This window comes from Oncorhynchus keta, chromosome 6 (assembly GCF_023373465.1).
Source record: "Oncorhynchus keta strain PuntledgeMale-10-30-2019 chromosome 6, Oket_V2, whole genome shotgun sequence".
Taxonomy (NCBI): Eukaryota; Metazoa; Chordata; class Actinopteri; order Salmoniformes; family Salmonidae; genus Oncorhynchus; species Oncorhynchus keta.
Window position 1 is genome coordinate 19,504,775 of NC_068426.1, and position 22,548 is coordinate 19,527,322.

Sequence of the window (22,548 nt, forward strand, 5' to 3'; positions counted from 1 at the left end):
TTCTCATTCATACAGTATGTTCCTATGTGATGCATCTCACAGTAACTATAACACAGCTTGCATCATACATTTGTAAAGTGCATTCAGCTGCATGAACAGGTGGTACAGTATAATCTGTGGTCAGAGTTCGGGACTTTGTCCCTCTGCCCCCCCTCTCTATCTTTCTCCCCCTCTCTCTCTTTCCCTCTCCCTCTCTCTCATTGGCTTAAGATGGTATTGATCACTCAGGCCATTACTGGGTGATATTCACTTAAATTCTCAGAGATTTACTGACCCATTGACAAACACACTAATTGACAAGCGAGGATGCAGTAGCTGAGAGAGCTCCACATAACACTCAATTCATATTGACATGCCTTGGAGAGGAAACCTTAGCACTTATTGTAATACTGCATTAGACCAGTGGGTGTCAGTCCATCTGGGGCAGTGATCTGCTTCCTGCGCAACATATCCACAGGATGAGGGGCTGACACTGGTGGGACAGGTTGGAAAAGACTCTGCATCAAAAGATACACCCTGACAATATTCACACAAGGTATTTCCAACCAATGTGGAATTTCTACATTTTTTTGAGATATCCCTCTCCCACTCTTCACAAACTAATTTTCCCAAAGCAGAATTGAGTTCCAGAGAAAGAGAAAAGGGCCAGAGGCTTTTCATAATTGTATCGACAGGAAAATGAATATGATGAATGGCGTTCATTCAGCACCTCCTTGATTTATTGTCTTTTCCTCCAGGCGTTAATCGCTATGAGAGAGAGAGAGGGAGGGAGAAATAAAGGAAGAGAGGAAAGAGAAGGAGAGAGAGAAAGGAGAGTGTGAGTAGGAGAGACTACCTCTACAACCACACACACACACATTTTTTTATTTTTTTATTTTTTATTTTATTTATTTTTTTACCTTTATTTAACCAGGCAAGTCAGTTAAGAACATATTCTTATTTTCAATGACGGCCTGGGAACAGTGGGTTAACTGCCTGTTCAGGGGCAGAACGACAGATTTGTACCTTGTTAGATTGGGGGTTTGAACTCGCAACCTTCCGGTTACTAGTCCAACGCTCTAACCACTAGGCTACGCTGCCACCCCAACACATACACAAACACACACACGCACGTTCATTGAATCAGCAGCGGACTACAAGACCCAGGTTTCTCGGGTCCTTTGTAACCAACACTAACTGAGGTTTTATTGCCTGTTCGAGCCTCTGAGACCCTGTGTGGCGGAGACTAGATTAAACTTTGTTCTGGTAAAGTTAAGTGGCTCATATAATGAGGAGTCAAGCAGGACATGTTACACACAGCCTCTGACACACCAGGGAAATGGATAGTCTCAGTATATTAAGTGCGTCTTTAGGATTGCATTTTGATTCATGCAGCCAGGTCGCTCATCATCCATTGCGAAATTTGACATCCATCCAGGTAAGAAGGACATTGGGAGAATACTGCAAAGACCAGCCACTATGGGTTTGCTAGGGTGTTGTGGAGCGGCTCTGAGGGTCACGTTTTCAATCCCAGTTTTTTTCTTCCCTATCCCGAACCTTAACCTTTACCTTAACCGTTCAGAATTAATGCCTAAACTTAAACTTTGTGACGTTTAGGACAAATGTCGGATGCTGCAGTGAGACTGTGAGAGCTTGTTGATGTATGAGGCCAAAATTCATATGTTTTTCTTTCTGCATTTTCGTGAACTTTAGTTTACCTAATTGTGATTCTGTATTAAATCCACTAATCTTTCAGGTCATTCCTTAAATCCTTACTCCTCCATTCACTGCTACATCCCTCTCCCTCCCTCTATCAGAGTGCTCTGACTCCAAATGAATCCAGAGCTCATAAAGTGTGTGTTTGAGACCCATCCATCATGGTTGTGTGAAAGAGGAGAGGAGAGGAGAGTGAAACAGGACTGAAACAGGAGTGCGTGTGTGTGTGTGTGTGTGTGTGTGTGTGTGTGTGTGTGTGTGTGTGTGTGTGTGTGTGTGTGTGTGTGTGTGTGTGTGTGTGTGTGTGTGTGTGTGTGTGCGTGCGTGCGTGCGTGCGTGCGTGCGTGCGTGCGTGCGTGCGTGCGTGCGTGCGTGCGTGCGTGCGTGCGTGCGTGCGTGCGTGTGTGTACACGTATCTGCTTGCGTGTGTGATGAGGGGTGGGGGTCCTCTCCATTCCTGATATGCAAGTGTGTGTGTTCTAGAAATAGCAGCGTGTAAGTATGACAGTATGGTTGTGTGTGCCTTCAAACACAAAAAGCAGGTGATACCAGGTGATATCCTGCATTTACAAAAAAATATCAATGGAGTTCATGGCTGATCACACATATACATATAAACACACACACACACAAAATGCATAGTGTTTGGATGGACTGACAGTACCTTGCTTCTATCAGATATATTATCCATCCCTCCGTGGGGTATTTCAAGCTAAGATGAAAATTGGAGAGTTATGAGAGAGGAAAATGGAGAGAAAGAGATGGATGAGTGATATAGACAAACAAAGTGCTAAAAAAGGGTGAAATAAAGAGAGCATTTATGAGTTGGAATGAGTAGATGGAGGATGAGAGCGAAAGACATGAGAGAGATGGATGGATGAGGGAGTTGGTAGGATGCTGGTCACCCCAGGCGTGGTACTCAGATAGTGGATGGAGGCAGGAGAGACAGAGGGCAGGGCTCTCGGCTCAGTGGGCTGCTGCCCCCAGGCAGGGCAGGTGGGACAGCAGGGGGAGACTGGTGGCTCAACAGCTTGCTCCACCCTGAGGGCCCAGCAGGCCAGGAGTAAGCAGGGGGCTGGAGTAACGTCGCTGCCAAGGAGAGGGAGGCCGCTGCTGGTGGCAGCTGGTCCTGGCTCCCCCCTCCCACCAGCAGGCAGCAGGCAGGGTGAGAAGGTCAAAAGCCAGTTGTTAGGAGGACAAAGGGAGGCACAGCGACAAGAAGGGATAATCGTCTTTTATTGAGTGCCGTTGACAAGGCACACAGCGCTGGCAACACTGATACCACACACACAAACATACCATGCCCGGTGGGCGGGTGTGAGCAAAACACACACACACACAATAACACACACACACACACTAATGCACACGCACGCAAGCACACACAAAGTAACACACATTATTGGTCCATATCTGTCAGTATGACCCTTCCCCCCCTTTTGCTTTTCAACACCGCACCCCACCCCGACCCACGACCTCTCATCCCTTCTTCCTTTTTTTTCATTAGCATGGTAAGCAGCCACGCGTTCAGCCATCAAGTGAGCGGTTCTGCACTCCACAGCACTTAACATCAGAGATCTGCACCATGTCCTTCACTAACCTGTCATCTAGAACTCCCTAAATCTAACTCCCTACTTTTTATTCGATCCAGATCTAGATATACGAAAACTAATCATGAAAATGAAATCTGCATTTTCATGGAAAGCCTTTCCTTAAAAACATATGAGCTAAGAATGTATTTTCATGTCAACACTGTACATCTCACATGGTGCCTCTCATCATTCTCACTGTTTTGCTATACCATGCCTTACAGCCCTAAAACACCCCTCCCTTCTCTCCTCCATGTTCTACTGTGTTCTAGAGCTCAGAGACACTCAAACATGAAATCCCGATCTGAGACACAACCAACCCTGCATTGCTGTCATCAGTCTGCAGAGTGACGTGCTAAGCTCTCTCAGGCGACCAGGCCATTCAGCGAAACCAAAGCCATGTACCACTGTGTTAAGTAAGGTTACAGACACACGAGCAGCCATGAGGGAGACACAGAGATCGCTTCCGATTGCAGCTCGACTCCACAGAGCGTGGCGTGCTAAACTGGGCTCAATGGAGCATGGCTCTGCTGATGGGGACAAAGGGGGTTCAGCTTGGCAATGTGATGTACACACACAAACACTCAGCCCTGTAAACATGACTCACCTGTTGGTCTGTCTGCCTGTCATTCTCCACTCCACCAACCCTCGTACCCTGCCGCAACACAGAGAGAGAGAGAGAGAGAGAGAGAGAGAGAGAGAGAGAGAGAGAGAGAGAGAGAGAGAGAGAGAGAGAGAGAGAGAGAGAGAGAGAGAGAGAGAGAGAGAGAGAGAGAGAGAGAGAGAGAGAGAGAGAGAGAGAGAGAGAGAGAGAGATGCAGGGGATCTCTCCAGGGGGTAGTGGGACAGAGAGGGTGTCCATTCCCTCCCTCAGGCAGATCCTCTTTCTGCTCTTTGTTCCTTAAATACTCCCAACGAGCAGGTTACTCTGAAGCATGGCCCATTGTCTTAAACAGCTGTCAGTCACACTACCATTTATCTGTCTCCCTTCCACTGTGTAGCGATTACTTTTTTTCTTCCAGCCTCCATCATCAAGTGCAGCAGGCATTTCTGCAACACTAACAGTCAGACTGAACAAATGCTGAGGTCTGCATCCTCTTATTCCCTCTTCCTCCTCTCCCTTTGCTGTGGGGTGGTTAGAAGACTGTTAGAGGAAGACTGCATTATTACGATGTACATTAACCAGTTTTTGTCCATTGAACCATCACAGTCACTGTAATTGAATTACTCTGTAAACTTCCAGGGTAATGGTCAGCATTGTTCCTTTTCTTAACCCCGGTGACAACAGACTTGTTGCTAATCAAAATCACATTTCTGCTTTCTTGAGAAAGTTTAATTTTAGGTTCATCATTTCAGGATAAACTTCAATTTGATAACATTGGGAAACGCACTGCAGTTTTACATGACCTTTATATTCCAATTTCCCTGAGTAATTGTGGTCAAAAACATTATTTTTCATTTTATTTTCATTTAACTTTTATTACAATCAAATAACTATACACAAACAATAACATGGCACTATGTCCCTATTTGACCAAATTAGTTTGAGTACTGTCCAATGTCTACTATCAACGGGTAATCAGACTGACATGACAGCTGTAAAACAAAACAACTGGTGTTTATATTTAAAGCCTTCCCTTTGCTTTACAGCCATTCTATTTGTATTATATTTGATTAATCATACAATTAACTTAATGAATGTTTCAAAACACAAATGTAAGTATTGTTGCTGGCTACAGTGCATTCGTAAAGTATTCAGACCCTTTGACTTTTTCCACATATTGTTACATTACAGCCTTATTCTAAAATATATATATATATATTTAAATCCCTCATCAATCTGCACACAATACCGCATAATGACAAGCAAAAACAGGTTTTTAGAAATTTGTGCAGATTTATTAAAAATAAACAACTGAAATATTATATTTACTTAGGTATTCAGAACCTTTACTCAGTACTTTGTTGAAGCACCTTTGGCAGCGATTACAGCATTGAGTCTGTATTTGGGGAGTTTCTCCCATTCTTCTCTGCAGATCCTCTCAAGCTCTGTCAGGTTGGATGGGGAGCGTCGCTGCACAGCTATTTTCAGGTCTCTCCAGATATGTTAGATCGGGTTCATGTCCGGGCTCTGGCTAAGCCACTCAAGGGCATTCAGAGACTTGTCCCGAAGCCACTCCTGCGTTGTCGTGGCAGTGTGCTTAGGGTCATTGTCCTGTTGGAAGGTGAACCTTTGCCCCAGTCTGAGGTCCTGAGCACTCTGGAGCAGGTTTTCATCAAGGATCCCTTTGTACTTTTCTCCATGAATCTTTGCCTCGATCCTGACTAGTCTCCCAGTTCCTGACACTGAAAAACATCCCCACAGGATGATGCTGCCACCACCATGCTTAACCATAGGTATGGTGCCAGGTTTCCTCCAGACATGACGCTTGGAATTCAGGCCAAATAGCCCGATCTTGGTTTCATCAGACCAGACAATCTTGTTTGTAATGGTCTGAAGGTCTTTAGGTGCTTTATGGCAAACTCCAAGCAGGCTGTCATGTGCCTTTTACTGAGGAGTGGCTTCCATCTGGCCACTCTACCATAAAGGCTTGATTGGTGGAGTGCTGCAGAGATGGTTGTCCTTCCGGAAGGTTCTCCCATCTCCCCAGAGGAACTCTAGAGTTCTGTCAGAGTGACCATCGGGTTCTTGGTCACCTCCCTGACCAAGGCCCTTCTCCCCCGATTGCTCAGTTTGGCCAGGCGGCCAGCTCTGGGAAGAGTGTTGGTGGTTTCAAACTTCTTCCATTTATGAATGATGGAGGCCACTGTGTTTTTGGGGACCTTCAATACTGCAGAAATGTTTTGGTATCCTTCACCAGATATGTGCCTCGACACAATCCTGTCTCAGAGCTCTACGGACAATTCCTTTGACCTCATGGCTTGGTTTTTGCTCTGACATGCACTGTCAACTGTGAGACCAGGTGGGTACAAAATCACGTCCAATCAATTGAATTTACCACAGGTGGACTCCAATCAAGTTGTAAAAACATCTCAAGGATGATCAATGGAAACAGGATGCAACTGAGCTCAATTTTGAGTCTTATAGCAAAGGATCTGAATACTTATGTAAATAAGGTATTTCTGTTTTTTAAAACAATGTAATACTTTTTAGAACAAGGCTGTAATGTAACAAATGAAAGAAACAGTTAAAAGGTCTGAATACTTTCCGAAGGCACTGTGTAACTAGACTGCATATGCATTGGAGAAATTATTGGTGTGAACATTTCTGAGTTCCTCCATAAACTCACCTCTTCGATTGGTTTTACTCTCAGAATCTCAGGCAGATGAACAAAACATGCGTAAATGTTTGTTTTGGTTAGTTTGCATGTTGTTTGTAGTCCATTAATAAGGAATGGATGCATCATTTTTAGAGCAGATGCTGTTTGAACAACTGTGTGTGTGTGTGTGTGTGTGTGTGTGTGTGTGTGTGTGTGTGTGTGTGTGTGTGTGTGTGTGTGTGTGTGTGTGTGTGTGTGTGTGTGTGTGTGTGTGTGTGTGTGTGTGTGTGTGTGTGTGTGTGTGTGTGTGTGTGTGTGTGTGTGTGTGTGTGTGTGTGTGTGTGTGTGTGTGTGTGTGTGTGCCCATAACAGGAGTTAATTGACCACAACTTTCATTCATTACATTTACTCTTGACATTTTAGAGCGACTTAGAGTCAGCATAAGCAGCAACTGTCAACCTAATCAGTTCTCTATGTCCTTTCTCATCTGCTGACTGCAAGGAAAAGTATAGCTCTGTTCAATCCATTTCTACATTTAATTATATTGTGGTATTGACACTTGCCACCAATGGAACAATCTAACACAAGCTGTGGTAAAAAAAGGGGGGGGGGGCAATATTCACATACACACAGACACAGAAAGAAACAGAGAGATTTTTCGGTTTAATAATGTTAACATTACAGAACTGCACGTCAATGTGTTGGGTGGTAATGTATGTAATGAGTTCAAGCCAAACACACATTAATGTACATTATTATAACACATGTTGATGTCACCTCATACTGTACCTCCAGCATGCCAAACTGTGTAACCATGGGTGCACGTGTGAGACACTTATTTTCCCTTCATAGTCTCAACATATTTTGAAACCCACTGACTAATCGGGGATCAAACCGATGGATTGACCAAAATAAATTAAAAAGCATGAAATCAATCCATCTTTCAAAAAACAAATAAAAGAATAGGTGCATTCAAGATGTTAGAATAGCCTAATTACTGCGATTTGCATATGAGGGTGCGCGTGCAAGACCGCCCCTGGTGCTGTTTTTATTGCGTGTGCCTGCCTTTATCAATTTTCTCCAAGCATGGGTAATGGGAAGTCTGGCAGGCGTGCAGCTAAAGCGCAGCAGACAAGTATGCAGAAAGACTACGCTACTTTTGAATAATAAATGATGCGCTTTTATAGCGCCTCTAAAACGCCGGTGATGGTACAATATGAAAAGGCTACGATAAGTAATAGTGCATTTAGAAAGGATCTAGTATGTTTTTATTACAACGTTTTAAAAAAGCACAGAACGAGGGAGACGGAGCGCGGGAAATGGGTTGAATGAGGTGGGGTTGGAGTGAGAGATATGAGTGAGAGATATCAGTATGAATGCAATAAAAGGAATGGACGAGAAAAGAGCCGAAATTCCCTCCCAGCGAAATAACCTGCTTAATGAAAGTTTACCGTCTCTCGCTATTTTTCTGCGGCGCTCTTGTTTCCTCTTATGAAATATTAACTAGGTTTGTATATAATGCCATTTCTTAGGTTTCGGTTGACTTGGGTTTTCTTGTTGTTCTCTACCATATTATTTTCTGGCCTTTAATGGAGCAGCTTGTCATTTCGTTTACATTGTGCGTCCTGTGTGTCTTCTGCTGTGTGCAGTCAGATTGTCAAATAGTACATTTTAATGAGGGATTTGAGGTTAACGGCCGAGTATACAGAATGTGGCATGCTTTCCACTCGTATATAGAATGTGGCATGCTTTCCCCTCGTATATAGAATGTGGCATGCTTTCCACTCTGTGGCATGCTTTCCCCTCGTATATAGAATATGGCATGCTTTCCACTCGTATATAGAATGTGGCATGCTTTCCACTCGTATATAGAATGTGGCATGCTTTCCACTCGTATATAGAATGTGGCATGCTTTCCACTCCTATATAGAATGTGGCATGCTTTCCCCTCGTATATAGAATGTGTCATGCTTTCCCCTCGTATACAGAATGTGGCATGCTTTCCCCTCCTATATAGAATGTGGCATGCTTTCCCCTCGTATACAGAATGTGGCATGCTTTCCCCACCTATATAGAATGTGGCATGCTTTCCCCTCGTATATAGCATGTGGCATGCTTTCCCCTTGTATACAGAATGTGGCATGCTTTCCCCTCCTATATAGAATGTGGCATGCTTTCCCCTCGTATACAGAATGTGGCATGCTTTCCCCTCCTATATAGAATGTGGCATGCTTTCCCCTCATATACAGAATGTGGCATGCTTTCCCCTCGTATATAGAATGTGGCATGCTTTCCACTTGTATATAGAATGTGGCATGCTTTCCCCTCGTATATAGAATGTGGCATGCTTTTCCCTCGTATATAGAATGTGGCATGCATTCCCCTCGTATACAGAATGTGGCATGCTTTCCCCTCGTATACAGAATGTGGCAGGCTTTCCCCTTGTATATAGAATGTGGCATGCTTTCCCCTTGTATATAGAATGTGGCATGCTTTCCCCTCGTACATAGGACGTGGCATGCTTTCCCCTCCTATACAGAATGTGGCATGCTTTTCCCTCGTATATAGAATGTGGCATGCTTTCCCCTCGTACATAGAACGCGGCATGCTTTTCCCTCCTATACAGAATCAGAATGTGGCATGCTTTCCCCTCGTACATAGAACGTGGCATGCTTTTCCCTCCTATACAGAATCAGAATGTGGCATGCTTTCCCCTCGTACATAGGACGTGGCATGCTTTTCCCTCCTATACAGAATCAGAATGTGGCATGCTTTCCCCTCGTACATAGGACGTGGCATGCTTTTCCCTCCTATACAGAATCAGAATGTGGCATGCTTTCCCCTCGTACATAGAACGTGGCATGCTTTTCCCTCCTATACAGAATCAGAATGTGGCATGCTTTCCCCTCGTACATAGGACGTGGCATGCTTTTCCCTCCTATACAGAATCAGAATGTGGTATGCTTTCCCCTCGTACATAGGACGTGGCATGCTTTTCCCTCCTATACAGAATCAGAATGTGGCATGCTTTCCCCTCGTACATAGGACGTGGCATGCTTTTCCCTCCTATACAGAATCAGAATGTGGTATGCTTTCCCCTCGTACATAGGACGTGGCATGCTTTTCCCTCCTATACAGAATCAGAATGTGGCATGCTTTCCCCTCGTACATAGGACGTGGCATGCTTTTCCCTCCTATACAGAATCAGAATGTGGTATGCTTTCCCCTCGTACATAGGACGTGGCATGCTTTTCCCTCCTATACAGAATCAGAATGTGGCATGCTTTCCCCTCGTACATAGGACGTGGCATGCTTTCCCCTCGTACATAGGACGTGGCATGCTTTTCCCTCTTCCTTCAGTTGTTCCCCCTATTTATTCCAAGGCATTTTCAATGCCCTACATAGAAGGAACCGACTAGGTGACATATCTGTCGATGTGCCCTTGAGCAAGACCCTTAAATCCTAAATGCTCCTGTAAATCGCTATACATAATACATTAAACTAAGATTGGAGGTTTATGCAATATGCATTGGAAACAATAAATGGAAATTCTTAAAATATGCACATAAAGCAAGGGTCAGGGAGGGCTCTGGACTGGCCATGAAGGGTTATCCATGTCAACCACTAAACGCCACGGGTTGACATCAGCACTTACTAATAATCTTTAAAATATCAACTACTTCAAAGTAAACTGATTTTTCCTCGGCCAGCTCCAATCCCCTGAAGCTAATTAAACCCCACAGAGCATAATCGCAGCAGCTAGGCCCAAGGAGCATAAACGCCACGGCCAGGCCCAAGGAGCATAATCGCCGCGGCCAGGCCCAAGGAGCATAATCGCCGCGGCCAGGCCCAAGGAGCATAATCGCCACGGCTAGGCCCAAGGAGAATAATCGCTTTTACTCGGCAGATTACAAGGAGCCACTTAGAGTTTATGTCAGCAGATCTGGTGTCCTGTGCTCCCCATTCAGTTGGCGCGTGGAGTGGAAATAAAGTGTCCCACTGCCACTCTTGACCAGACGCACAAAGTAAAGCCACGAAATCTTTAAAAAATAAACAAACATGAGCTTCATTTAAAATGAATTCGCATAACGAACGAATCATTAGGATACATTGCAATATTTCTCTATGAATCAAATAGACCAAACACCAGGCCTAATTCTAACATATAGCCTAACCTAAAACATTGGCATAATAAACGGTTGCGATGCATGTCATTTTTAATAGTCTAGTTATTTTCAAACTAAAAGAAGCCATGGCTTTTACGCACAAAGCCATAGTCTACGTGCCTATCATTTTGTACATATCAGGGTTAATACAAGTTACAGGCTATCATATGCCTTCTTCATGCGTAGCCTAATATTTAGCATTGAAACGACAAGCCGCTTCGTTGGAGTGGAATTGAAACTTCATCAGCAGCCTATCAACGACTATAACTGATGCGTACATTGCCCAAATTCGACTTGCGAGTTCAAAGCTCAAATTCGCTGTTGATATATGAATCTGATCGAATCCCCGAGCTGACAAGGTAAAAAATATTTCGTTCTGCCCCTGAACAAGACAGTTAACGCACTGTTCCTCGATAGGCCGTCATTGTAAATTATGGTTTGTTCTTAAATTAACGGATTTGCCTAGTTAAATAAATAAACAATAATCAAGATAATCGCTGCCCCAGTGAAAAGCCAACGCGCAAGGTTTGTAAATAAATTCATTTAGCCTATGTTGTGTCCAATCCACGACTAGTGGCGAGTGATAATCAATTCTGCAGCCCTCAGTTGCCTCTGTATCGATGTTTCTCAATTAAGCATAACCCCGCATTCTTATTTTGCTTGCAGTGACCAATCGGAATTGACCATCGTCACCATGCCACCACCAGTGGTGTGTGGGACGATGCCAATATGATGCTTCCTTTATAGGTTTGCTGGCATGAAAGCGTTTTGTTATTGTCATTTTGTGTAGGCTTCCACTTCATTGTAATTAATAGTCCTACATTATTTTCGATCCAAAGCAAATGCATAACGTTTGTAAAATATAACCTATAAACCTATCAAAACACAAAATAGGCTATGAACTTTTAAAGTAGAAACTCAAATGATACAAATCAGAATTTGGATAAACCACTCATGTAGAACTAGTCTAATTAGGAATGCATGCATAATCATTATGCAGTGCCATTAAATCTCCTTTTATAAACCGTGTTTATGATACGATACACTATAACAACGCATCATTGAGAGTCGACTATACAGACAATAAATATATTAATGAATCCGCTACAATGTTCCCCTTTTAAGAAAGTATGTCACTTGGGAATGTTCCCATAGATCGCATTAAATTGAAAAAATTAAAGTTAATAGTTCAACCAATGATGTGGCGGAAAAGCTCCTCCAACCAATAGGAAGAGGGAAAGAGGAAACGTTATTGCGGCGGGGGTGTGGGCAGAGGACAATTGTCCCAAGCAGCGATTGCCCTGCACAGCAAAATCGAATTTAAAACTTAAAACTTCTTCAAATTTCAGATGGACGGATCCTTCAGAGCCGCGAAGGATGGTGGAAAACTCGCTGCCATAGAAGGCCATAGAAAGCATACTCCAAAACGAGCTTTAAAAGGGAAAGAGCTAGATGCTTAACCCGATATAAGCTAATTTTTAATTGTACACGTTGTTCCCTTTGCATCATCGGCTCTGACCGAGGACTGCATAAAGGGGCTGGAAAGGTTCTGGGAGCGAGAATGGAACGGGCGCCAAGCACAAGCCCCAGTGGCGTAAATCAGCCCCCACAACCTGCCCAGCATGAACCTATTAGTTTCGGCATTGACCAGATTCTTAGTGGTACCGACCAGGAAGAATCACAGAATACAACCCGGAGTGGTTCGGATACTGGCAACTCCACAAGTGGAGGAGGTTACCACCTCGATAGTCCAACTGGAGCCAGTGCAGCGCCCTTCACTTCGCTTTCCGGTTCTTTTCATGGCCTTGCATCATCATACGAGGAATCAAGTGCATACGGAGTGAACTTGACTTTCAACCCAGGAGGGGTGATACGCGTCCCGGCGCACAGGCCGCTGGCCGCGGCAGTGCCTCCTTCTATAGCCAGCGCGGTACCAGGGCTAGGGAGCATCAGCTTCCCCTGGATGGAGAGCAGCCAAAGATTCGCAAAGGAAAGATTCGCAGGTAAACTATCTCCATTCAAAGTGTATCTTACTCCAGGAGTAGCTAGGCTTAATGTCTGGGAAAACGGCCATAAAAGCACATTGGCTAGTTGGGATATAGGTCAGTAGGTCGGCCTATTGACCAGGATGTGGTCATTTCCATTTTAAATCGGTAAATTCAGGGTTTTCGTATGCTAGACTATTCTTTTTCAAAGATGCATTTTCATTTCACCCATGGAGTTGAAACGGAATGGAACTGGGACATAAATAAAGTATACTGGGCTCGTCTAAACAGTTCACCAGATGAACTTGCATTTTAGTCTAATTCTGAAACCTCTATTTTGAGGGAAAATATGTAGGCCTGGGCTACATGTTCACATAAATAAAATCAACAATAGCATCATAAAAACAAATATTTGATTGAAAAACAGATAAATAATTAAACATTTAATTATTCATCATATTATGTAATATTTCAAAGTAAGGTTTACCTCAAAGGATAAAGCCTCCACCTACATGTATATATAACCTCAATTACCTCGACTAACCGACACATTGACTCTGTACCGGTACCCCCTGTATGTAGCCTCACTATTGTTATTTTACTGCTGCTCTGTAATTATTTGTTACGTTTATTTTTTACTTATCTATTTTTTAATTAACCCGTATTTTTCTTAAAACTGCATTGTTGGTTAAGGGCTTGTAGGTAAGCATTTCACTGCAAGGTCTACTACACCTGTTGTATTCGGCGCATGTGACGAATACAATTTGATTTGACATAAAACGATACAAATACTTTTAAATGTGGAGTAGGCCTGTAGAAATACTCGCCGAATTAGGGTTGTTCTCGGTACATTTGGCACAAGTTACAATACTTGCCATTTGCACCATTAAACTAAGACACAACTTTCTTACAGGTTTACCACAAAATATAACATGCAAATATAAACTGATCACAAATATCAAATTGCAACCAGTGTAATTCGAAGAAATAAACACACATTGTAGACTCGCATTGAACAATAATTATTTCGCTTCTATTTCGATTGATTAAATCGATAGGAGGGATGCGCTTTTATCGAAATTGCTACGATACATTGCACAAGTGTTTCAGACATCTTTATATTGGCTATTAGCTACACCACTTGTCTCCCGCAACTAAACCTAATTAGTGAAGGAACAGTTGCGTGTGTGTGTGTGTGTGTGTCTGTGTGTCTGTGTGTCTGTGTGTGTGTGTGTCTGTGTGTGTCTGTGTGCGTGCGTGTGTCTGTGTGCGTGCGTGTATTTGTATTCATTAAGGATCACCATTAGCTCCAGCAGCTACTCTTCCTGGAGTGCAGCAACATTAAGGCAGTTATATACAATTTAAAATATTACATTGTTACATTTCATAACACTTTTCATAACACATTAAGCGTGTTCCCTCAGGCCACTGCTCTACTAATCACATATCTACAATACAAAATCTGTGTGTAGGTGTGTGTAGAGTGCGTGTGTTAGCGTGTGTATGCGACTGTCTGTGCCTGTGTGTGTTTCTTCATAGTCCCCGTTATTAGTGTGCGTGTTTTGCTAAATAGGAAATATTACAATTATAAGTGTATTATTATTATATAATGGGGTATAGACTAACACAATGTGCATTTATTAATTAATTAATCCATTTGCTTTTTGGATTTCTGTTTCTATTTTTTTAACTAAACGTTTACATGGAACATCTAGAGTAACTGAGAGTAGATTATTCTTATTAATAAGTTACAACTACTTATTATTTTCAACAGAAATGAATTCTAAACACATAATTGGCCAATATGGTAGCCTACTGTTTGCCTTATCCGTTATTTTATTGTCAAGTTGTAATAACATAATCGGGACACTCCAAAAAATAAAAAGAGGAGAACCTCTTCATCTGAAACATAAATGTTTCCCATTCTGTGTTCCAGTGGGTGGCCTGTAATATTTTTCAGCACCTTTGTCGACTTCTGGGGGGGAACTATGACGATGTAAAGTGTCATTAATATTGCAGGGGGGTTATATATGATTCTTTGTCCGCATTTTGTGACAAAAGCAAGAAGCTCTCCACACCAGAAATGAATTGTGAAAACATTCACCTCTTTTCATCGACATCCTCAGCATAATTAACTGTCAATGTGTAGGCCTATAAATATTCAGAATATTATGCCACTGCTACAGCAATCTGTCTGCTACTATGAACTACTATAAAAACCCATTGTATAAGAGGAAATGAAAGATCTGGATTTTGACTTGTATTTAACCATGGACTTAGACAGAATGTATCATTTTGTTCGAAAAAAAATGCTAACAGTTAAAAATATGTTGAACATGGATTTTGTTTGGATAAGAATAGCATTATCCAATGGGGAAAAATAGGCCTCTAAAGACCCATAAAACACTCAAACATTCCAGCTCTATGACAGAGAGGAGGGGGGTATATTAGTAGGTCAAACCAATGAGCTGTGAATTTATTTAGATTTTAGATCACATGTAGATATTGCAATGCGGAATGTAATGTCCTTCAACAAACTGAACACAACACAAGATCCTGTTAACCTGTGCATGACCTGCTCTCTTTGTTTGTCCAATGTCCCTTCCTCACACACCTACACACACATAGCTGCACTGACACCATTCACAGTGGCCCGGCGAATCGGTCACCCCTACCAGAACCGCACCCCTCCGAAGAGGAAGAAGCCGCGGACATCCTTCTCCCGGGTGCAGATCTGTGAGCTGGAGAAACGCTTCCACAGACAGAAGTACCTAGCCAGCGCTGAGCGGGCTGCTCTCGCCAAGACCCTCAAGATGACCGACGCACAGGTCAAGACCTGGTTCCAGAACCGCAGGACCAAGTGGAGGTGAGACACTGAGCTGGAGAAGGAGAGGGGAGGAAGAGAGATGAGGATGAGTGGTTTTATGAGTGGTTTCTCTGGAGAAAGAGGACGATCTAGTCTGGGTTTACTCTCTGTCAGTGGCTAACACAACATCAGGTACCACTTTCTAATGTCAGTTTCCAATTTTGAGAATTATAGTTTGAATAAAACTGCAATATCACCAGTAACTTAGATTTCTAATACCCGTTATAGAGGTGTGCTAAGGCCCTAGATAACTGTTTATCAATGCTAATGGTGTAACGGCATTCCTCTTCCTCTTCTGAGGAGGAGTAGAGAGAAGGATCGGAGGACAAATGCGCAGCTTGGTAAGTGTCCATAACGTTTATTTAAAGACAAACTGAAAACTACAAAACAATAAACGTGAAACGAACGAAACCGAAACAGTACCGTGTGGCAAAAAACACACACGGAAAACAAACACCCACGAAACACAGGTGGAAAAAAGGCTACCTAAGTATGATTCTCAATCAGAGACAACTAACGACACCTGCCTCTGATTGAGAACCATACTAGGCCGAACACAGAAACCAAACATAGAAAAACAAACAGACTGCCCACCCCAACTCACGCCCTGACCATAGAAACAAAGACAAAACAAAGGAACTGAGGTCAGAACGTGTCAAATGGAGACCCAATAATTCATGTGCACTCAACCTAACTGGAATATTCACACCCTTTTTGTCACTTATAACTCAGCCTCACCAACCCAACCTGTCTTTACCTTCCTTAACTGTCTACAGTCAGAACAGAAGGCTGGGGACAGTCCATGGATTGTACTTTCCCAAACACCTTTCATTCAGCTCTATAGAGTGACATTGATATTGGACTAAGTGTTTGGATCAAAGAGTTTGTGGTATATGGAAAATATCTCTTGACAGTGTTGGCGATAAAACATTCACATTTAATAACTTATCAAATATGAACTGGATCACTTGCACAAACACACTGCAGGGCAGGCTACACAATAACATGTAATGTAGGCAACACAATAAAATGTGATGTTATATCGGGGAAAGAGCATTTTTGGAACAAATGCAATAAACCAGAATACAATAAACAATGTTAAGAGAGTTAGTTTGATAGGGCTAGGTTTATGAGTTTCGTCAACTATTGTCATGGCTCTAGTTTCATCTGTTTGATTTGTTGAGTAAGTAAGATGTACTGCAGTTGGCCAACCAATTGACTCATGCCAAAACACGTTTTGCCTATAGTCTATCTTATGTTGGGTGAGGACTCCTCTATGTATGTTATGTGGCAAGAAAATGTATGTGAACCCTTTGGAATTGCCTGGATTTCTACATAAATTGGTCATCAAATTTGATCTGATCTTCGTCTAAGTCACACCAATAGACAAACATAGTGTGCTTAAACTAATAACACACACATTATTGTATTTTTTTGTCTATATTGAATACATCATTTAAACATTCACAGTGTAGGTTGGGGAAAGTATGTGAACCCCGAGGCTAATGACTTCTCCAAAAGCTAATTGGAGTCAGGAGTCAGCTAACCAGGAGTTCAATCAATGAGACCAGATTGGAGATGTTGGTTAGAGCTGCCTTGCTCTATAAAAAACACTCACAAAATTTGAATTTGCTATTCAGAAGAAGTATTGCCTGATGTGAACCATGCCTCGAGCAAAAGAGATCTCAGAAGACCTAAGTTTAAGAATTGTAGACTTGCATAAAGCTGGAAAGGGTTACAAGAATATCTCTAAAAGCCTTGATGTTCATCAGTCCACAGTGAGACAAATTGTCTATAAATGGAGAAAGTTCAGCACTGTTGCTACTCTCCCTAGAAGTGGCCATTCTGCAAAGATGACTGCAAGAGCACAGCGCAGAATGCTCAATGAGGTTCCTCACTAGGGGACGTGGGACGGTAGCGTCCCACCTGGCCAACATCCAGTGAAATTGCAGAGCGCCAAATACAAAAACAGAAATACTCATTATAAAAATTCATGAAGCATACAAGTGTTATACATCAGTTTAAAGATTAACTTCTTGTTAATCCAACCACGGTGTCAGATTTAAAGAAGTCTTTACGGCGAAAGCATACCATGCGATTATCTGAGAACAACGCCCAGCAGACAAATCATTACAAACAGTAACCAGCCAAGTAGAGGAGTAACACAAGTCAGAAATAGTGATAAAATGTATCACTTACCTTTGATGATCTTCATATGGTTGCACTCAGGAGATTCCCATTTACTCAATAAATGTTAGTTTTGTTCAATAAAGTACATGTTTATATCCAAAACCTCAGTTTTGTTCGCATGTTTTGTTCAGTAATCCACAGGCTCAAACGCAGTCACAACAGGCAGACAAAAATCCAAATAGTATCCGTAAAGTTCGTAGAAACATGTCAAATGATGTTTATAATCAATCGGACAATAACGTAGTCAATATAAAAGGTAAACAAGAAAGGCGCGCTCTCGGTCCCGCGCATGAAAAAGCTCTGGGCCACTGCAGTGTTCACTCATTCAGAGTCCTCTTACTCCCTCATTTATCAGAATACAAGCCTAAAACAATTTCTATAGACTGTTGACATCTAGTGGAAGCTATAGGAAGTGCACTTTGAGTTCTAAGTCAATGGATACTGTAATGGCTTTCAATACAAAAATACAAAAATAAAAATAAATCCCACTTCCTGGATGGACTTTTTTTGCCTGACATATCAGTTCTGTTATACTCACAGACATTATTTTAACAGTTTTGGAAACTTTAGAGTGTTTTCTTATCCAAATCTACCAATTAGATGCACATCCTAACTTCTGGGCCTGAGTAGCAGGCAGTTTACTTTGGGCACGCTTTTCAGCCGGAAGTGAAAATAGTGCCCCCTACCCTAGTGAAGTTAAGAAGAATCCTAGAGTGTCAGCTAAAGTCTTACAGAAATCTCTGGTAACATGCGAACATCTCTGTTGACGAGTCTATGATGCGTAGAACAAGAATGGTGTTCATGGGAGGACATACAAAATACGCCTTCTGGAGTGGCCTAGTCAGAGTCCTGACCTCAACCTGATTGAAATGCTGTGGCATGACCTCAAGAAAGCAGTTCACACCAGACATCCCAATAATATTGCTGAACTGAAACAGTTTTGTAAAGTGGAATGGTCCAAAATTCCTCCTGACCGTTGTGCAGGTCTGATCCGCAACTATATAAAACGTTTGGTTGAGGTTTTTGCTGCCGAAGGAAGGTCAACCAGTTATTCAATTCAAGGGTTCATATACTTTTCCCACCCTGCACTGTGAATGTTTACACTGTGTGTTCAATAAAGACATGAAAATGTATACTTGTCTGTGTGTTATTAGTTTAAACAGACTGTGTTTGTCTATTGTTGTGACCTAGATGAAGATCAGACAAATGTTATGACCAATTTATGCAGAAATCCAGGTATTTCCCAAAGGGTTCACATACTTTTTCTTGCCACTGTATCTGCATTATTATTTCTATTCGACAAAGAAAACCATAGGTTATATAGCCAACAAGTGTAACAAGCCTATTTTATGGTAATATCATTATGAAACGTAGTTTAACATATCCTAACCTAGCATTTAAGTTGTAGGCGTATTATGAAACAATTTGCAGCTAGATTTATTGGACTGAAAAACACCAACCATTCTTATATTTTTGGAAACAAGTGATTATTAATGCGATGATACTGTAGCCTAGTCCAGCTACTTTACTGACACCAGGTTGCTGTTGGAACGTGTCAAAGGTCAAACAACAAATTATAAATTAGGCCTACCAATTTGATGTTTGCAAATTTACCTAAAAATAAGGATAACACCAATATGTTACATTTTTGATAGTGCTTTCTACAAAGTATAACATATTCACTGAAAAGTTCTTGTTACAAATATTATCTGCAAGATTGTCTGCAAGAGTGGCTCCATCCTGAGTGCAATCATGTGCAATCTGGTTTTGTTTGGCAACATTGGTTAGTGTCCTCTCTGGTTCCTCCCATGTGTCATTATGGCTCATGCCAGTGTGGTGTCTCTCCTGCTGTACTGTACCAACCATGTGATAGCTGCTGACAGGTGGTTGTCATCAGTGTCCCTATTCTGATGTCTCTGGGAGCCTCACATTTTCTCTCTGTATAGCCAAGCCCTCTAACAGTGAATCTTAATAAGTGTCCTGTCTGCGTCTGTCCCTATCCTCTACCTACCCGCCCTGTCTTCGTTGCCAGGCGACAGACGGCTGAGGAGAGGGAAGCGGAGCGTCAGCAGGCCAATCGGCTGATTATCCAGCTGCAGCATGATGCCTTTCAGAAGTCCCTGAGCGACTCAGTTCCATCCGATCCACTCTGCATCCACAACTCCTCCCTGTTCGCACTGCAGAACCTGCAGCCGTGGGCTTCTGATGAAGCAGCAAAGATGGGCCGTGTCACTGCACTAGTGTGACAGGGACCCTGGACATTACACACTCTGACTTGCCCAAAAGCTTACTGACTGATATCTAAGAAACTGCACCAAGGTGACTGACCTGTGAGCAAAGTGAATTGAGTGATTTATTATTTTCCTTCCAGAACATAGCCAAAGTGAGTCTGAAGATGAAACAAAAACTCTGTAGTTTCCTACCCTGATATGATCTGGCCATACAGAACGTACGCTGCATTGGCCCTTGTGTCCGATAAGTCATGGTTGGTAGCTTATGACCTGTGGCGATGTATGCGACACACATCACTGAGCCAGCCCCACAATTCCAAATGGACATATTGACTGACTGACGCAGCACAGATTGGAACATTTCTTCCTCCCACGTCCCATCTGTTCATTCACCACTAATTACACTACCAGCTCTGTGCCCTTGCATCTAAAAGCTGACCAGTCTGCTGAGAAAATTGATGGGAAATGGAGAGAGTGAGAATACACTAATATTTTGAGAAGATATAAACATTTGTTGTTGCATGGAATCAATCTAATCATCCTCCTTTTCCATCTTGAAATAAATCTAATTGTGTCCTCTCTGGCCTGCTAGTAAGAAGGATTTTTGTATTGGCGGACATAGGCAACACTGATCCTAGAATGCCACTGAATGTAGGTACACGTACAGGCTTCAATTCCAATTTATTATCACTCTAAAACTCAATTAGGGGTCATGCAGTGGTTACATTTAAATAAGAAGGGAAACTATGAAACCAGATATCTACAAGTGAGATTTTGTAGGATCGACTGCTTACTGTTCTATTGGGGTAGTGTTTAGTTTTGTCTGGGCATCCAAAACTAGATAACCCCTACCTTCTTAAACAGGATAGACCTGGAACACTAGCAATACATATACAGTGGGGAGAACAAGTATTTGATACACTGCTGATTTTGCATGTTTTCCTACTTACAAAGCATGTAGAGGTCTGTAATTTTTATCATAGGTACACTTCAACTGTGAGAGACGGAATCTAAAACAAAAATCCAGAAAATCACATTGTATGATTTTTAAGTCATTAATTTGCATTTTATTGCATGACATACGTATTTGATCACCTACCAACCAGTAAGAATTCCGGCTCTCACAGACCTGTTAGTTTTTCTTTAAGAATCCCTCCTGTTCTCCACTCATTACCTGTATTAACTGCACCTGTTTGAACTCATTACCTGTATAAAAGACACCTGTCCGCACACTCAATCAAACAGACTCCAACCTCTCCACAATGGCCAAGACCAGATAGCTGTGTAAGGACATCAGGGATAAAATTGTAGACCTGCACAAGGCTGGGATGGGCTACAGGACAATAGGCAAGCAGCTTGGTGAGAAGGCAACAACTGTTGGTGCAATTATTAGAAAATGGAATAAGTTCAAGATGACGGTCAATCACCTGGGGCTCCATGCAAGATCTCACCTCGTGGGGCATCAATGATCACGAGGAAGGTGAGGGATCAGCCCAGAACTACACGGCAGGACCTGGTCAATGACCTGAAGAGAGCTGGGACCACAGTCTCAAAGAAAATCATTAGTAACACACTACGCCGTCATGGACTAAAATCCTGCAGCGCACGCAAGGTCCCCCTGCTCAAGCCAGCGCATGGCCAGGCCCGTCTGAAGTTTGCCAATGACCATCTGGATGATCCAGAGGAGGAATGGGAGAAGGTCATGTGGTCTGATGAGACAAAAATAGAGCTTTTTGGTCTAAACTCCACTGGGCGTGTTTGGAGGAAGAAGAAGGATGAGTACAACCCCAAGAACACCATCCCAACTGTGAAGCATGGAGGTGGAAACATCATTCTTTGGGGATGATTTTCTGCAAAGGGGACAGGACGACTGCACCGTATTGAGGGGAGGATGGATGGGGCCATGTATCGCGAGATCTTGGCCAATAACCGGGACGGGCATGAGAGTGGCATACTCGACCTGAGTCCTATGAGACATCTGGGAATGTTTGAGGCAACAGATGGATGATAACAGGATGCCTCCCGATGTATTATACTTTGTATTTGATAAATATGTAAACAACTAACTAAAACCTAATGACAAAAAAGTATTATCTTGTTTTTGCTTTGAATCACTCTCTTTATGTGTGTCATTCTATTGGTCTCCATAGCTACTGTGTTTACATATACAATGTAATATCTGCACAACATGGTCATTACACACTTCAATGCAAACTGAACTGCACCATAAAGATCCATATCACTAACGCTCTCTTGGAGACAACACATTGACCAGGGCAGATTTAGCCTATTCGACAGATCTAAGGCACTTACAGGGGGTGAGGAGATCCACAGAGACCATAAAAAGACTCTCTCCATCATAGCCCCTCTCCCTGAGTGCTGCTGACTCACATTCAGCTGACTTGTGTGAGATGGATAGGTCTGAGTTTTGTGTCCATTATGAATGTGATCCAAACAAAATGATAACATACAGTACCAGTCAAAAGTTTGGGCACACCTATTCAATCCAGGATCTTTCTTTATTTTTACTATTTTCTACATTGAAGAATAATAGTGAAGACATAAA

The 22,548-nt window shown here is 42.5% G+C and overlaps 1 protein-coding gene across 1 annotated transcript; it reads left to right on the plus strand.

Annotated features, from left to right (window-relative positions):
• Nucleotides 1–12,004: 12,004 nt before the first annotated feature.
• Nucleotides 12,005–22,050, plus strand: LOC118385653 (T-cell leukemia homeobox protein 3-like). Its single transcript, XM_035772873.2, has 3 exons — nucleotides 12,005–12,713; nucleotides 15,324–15,561; nucleotides 19,784–22,050. Exons 1-3 carry the CDS (start codon nucleotides 12,272–12,274, stop codon nucleotides 19,995–19,997), a joined length of 894 nt encoding a protein of 297 aa, XP_035628766.1. The 5' UTR covers nucleotides 12,005–12,271; the 3' UTR covers nucleotides 19,998–22,050.
• The last annotated feature ends 498 nt before the right edge of the window (nucleotides 22,051–22,548 follow it).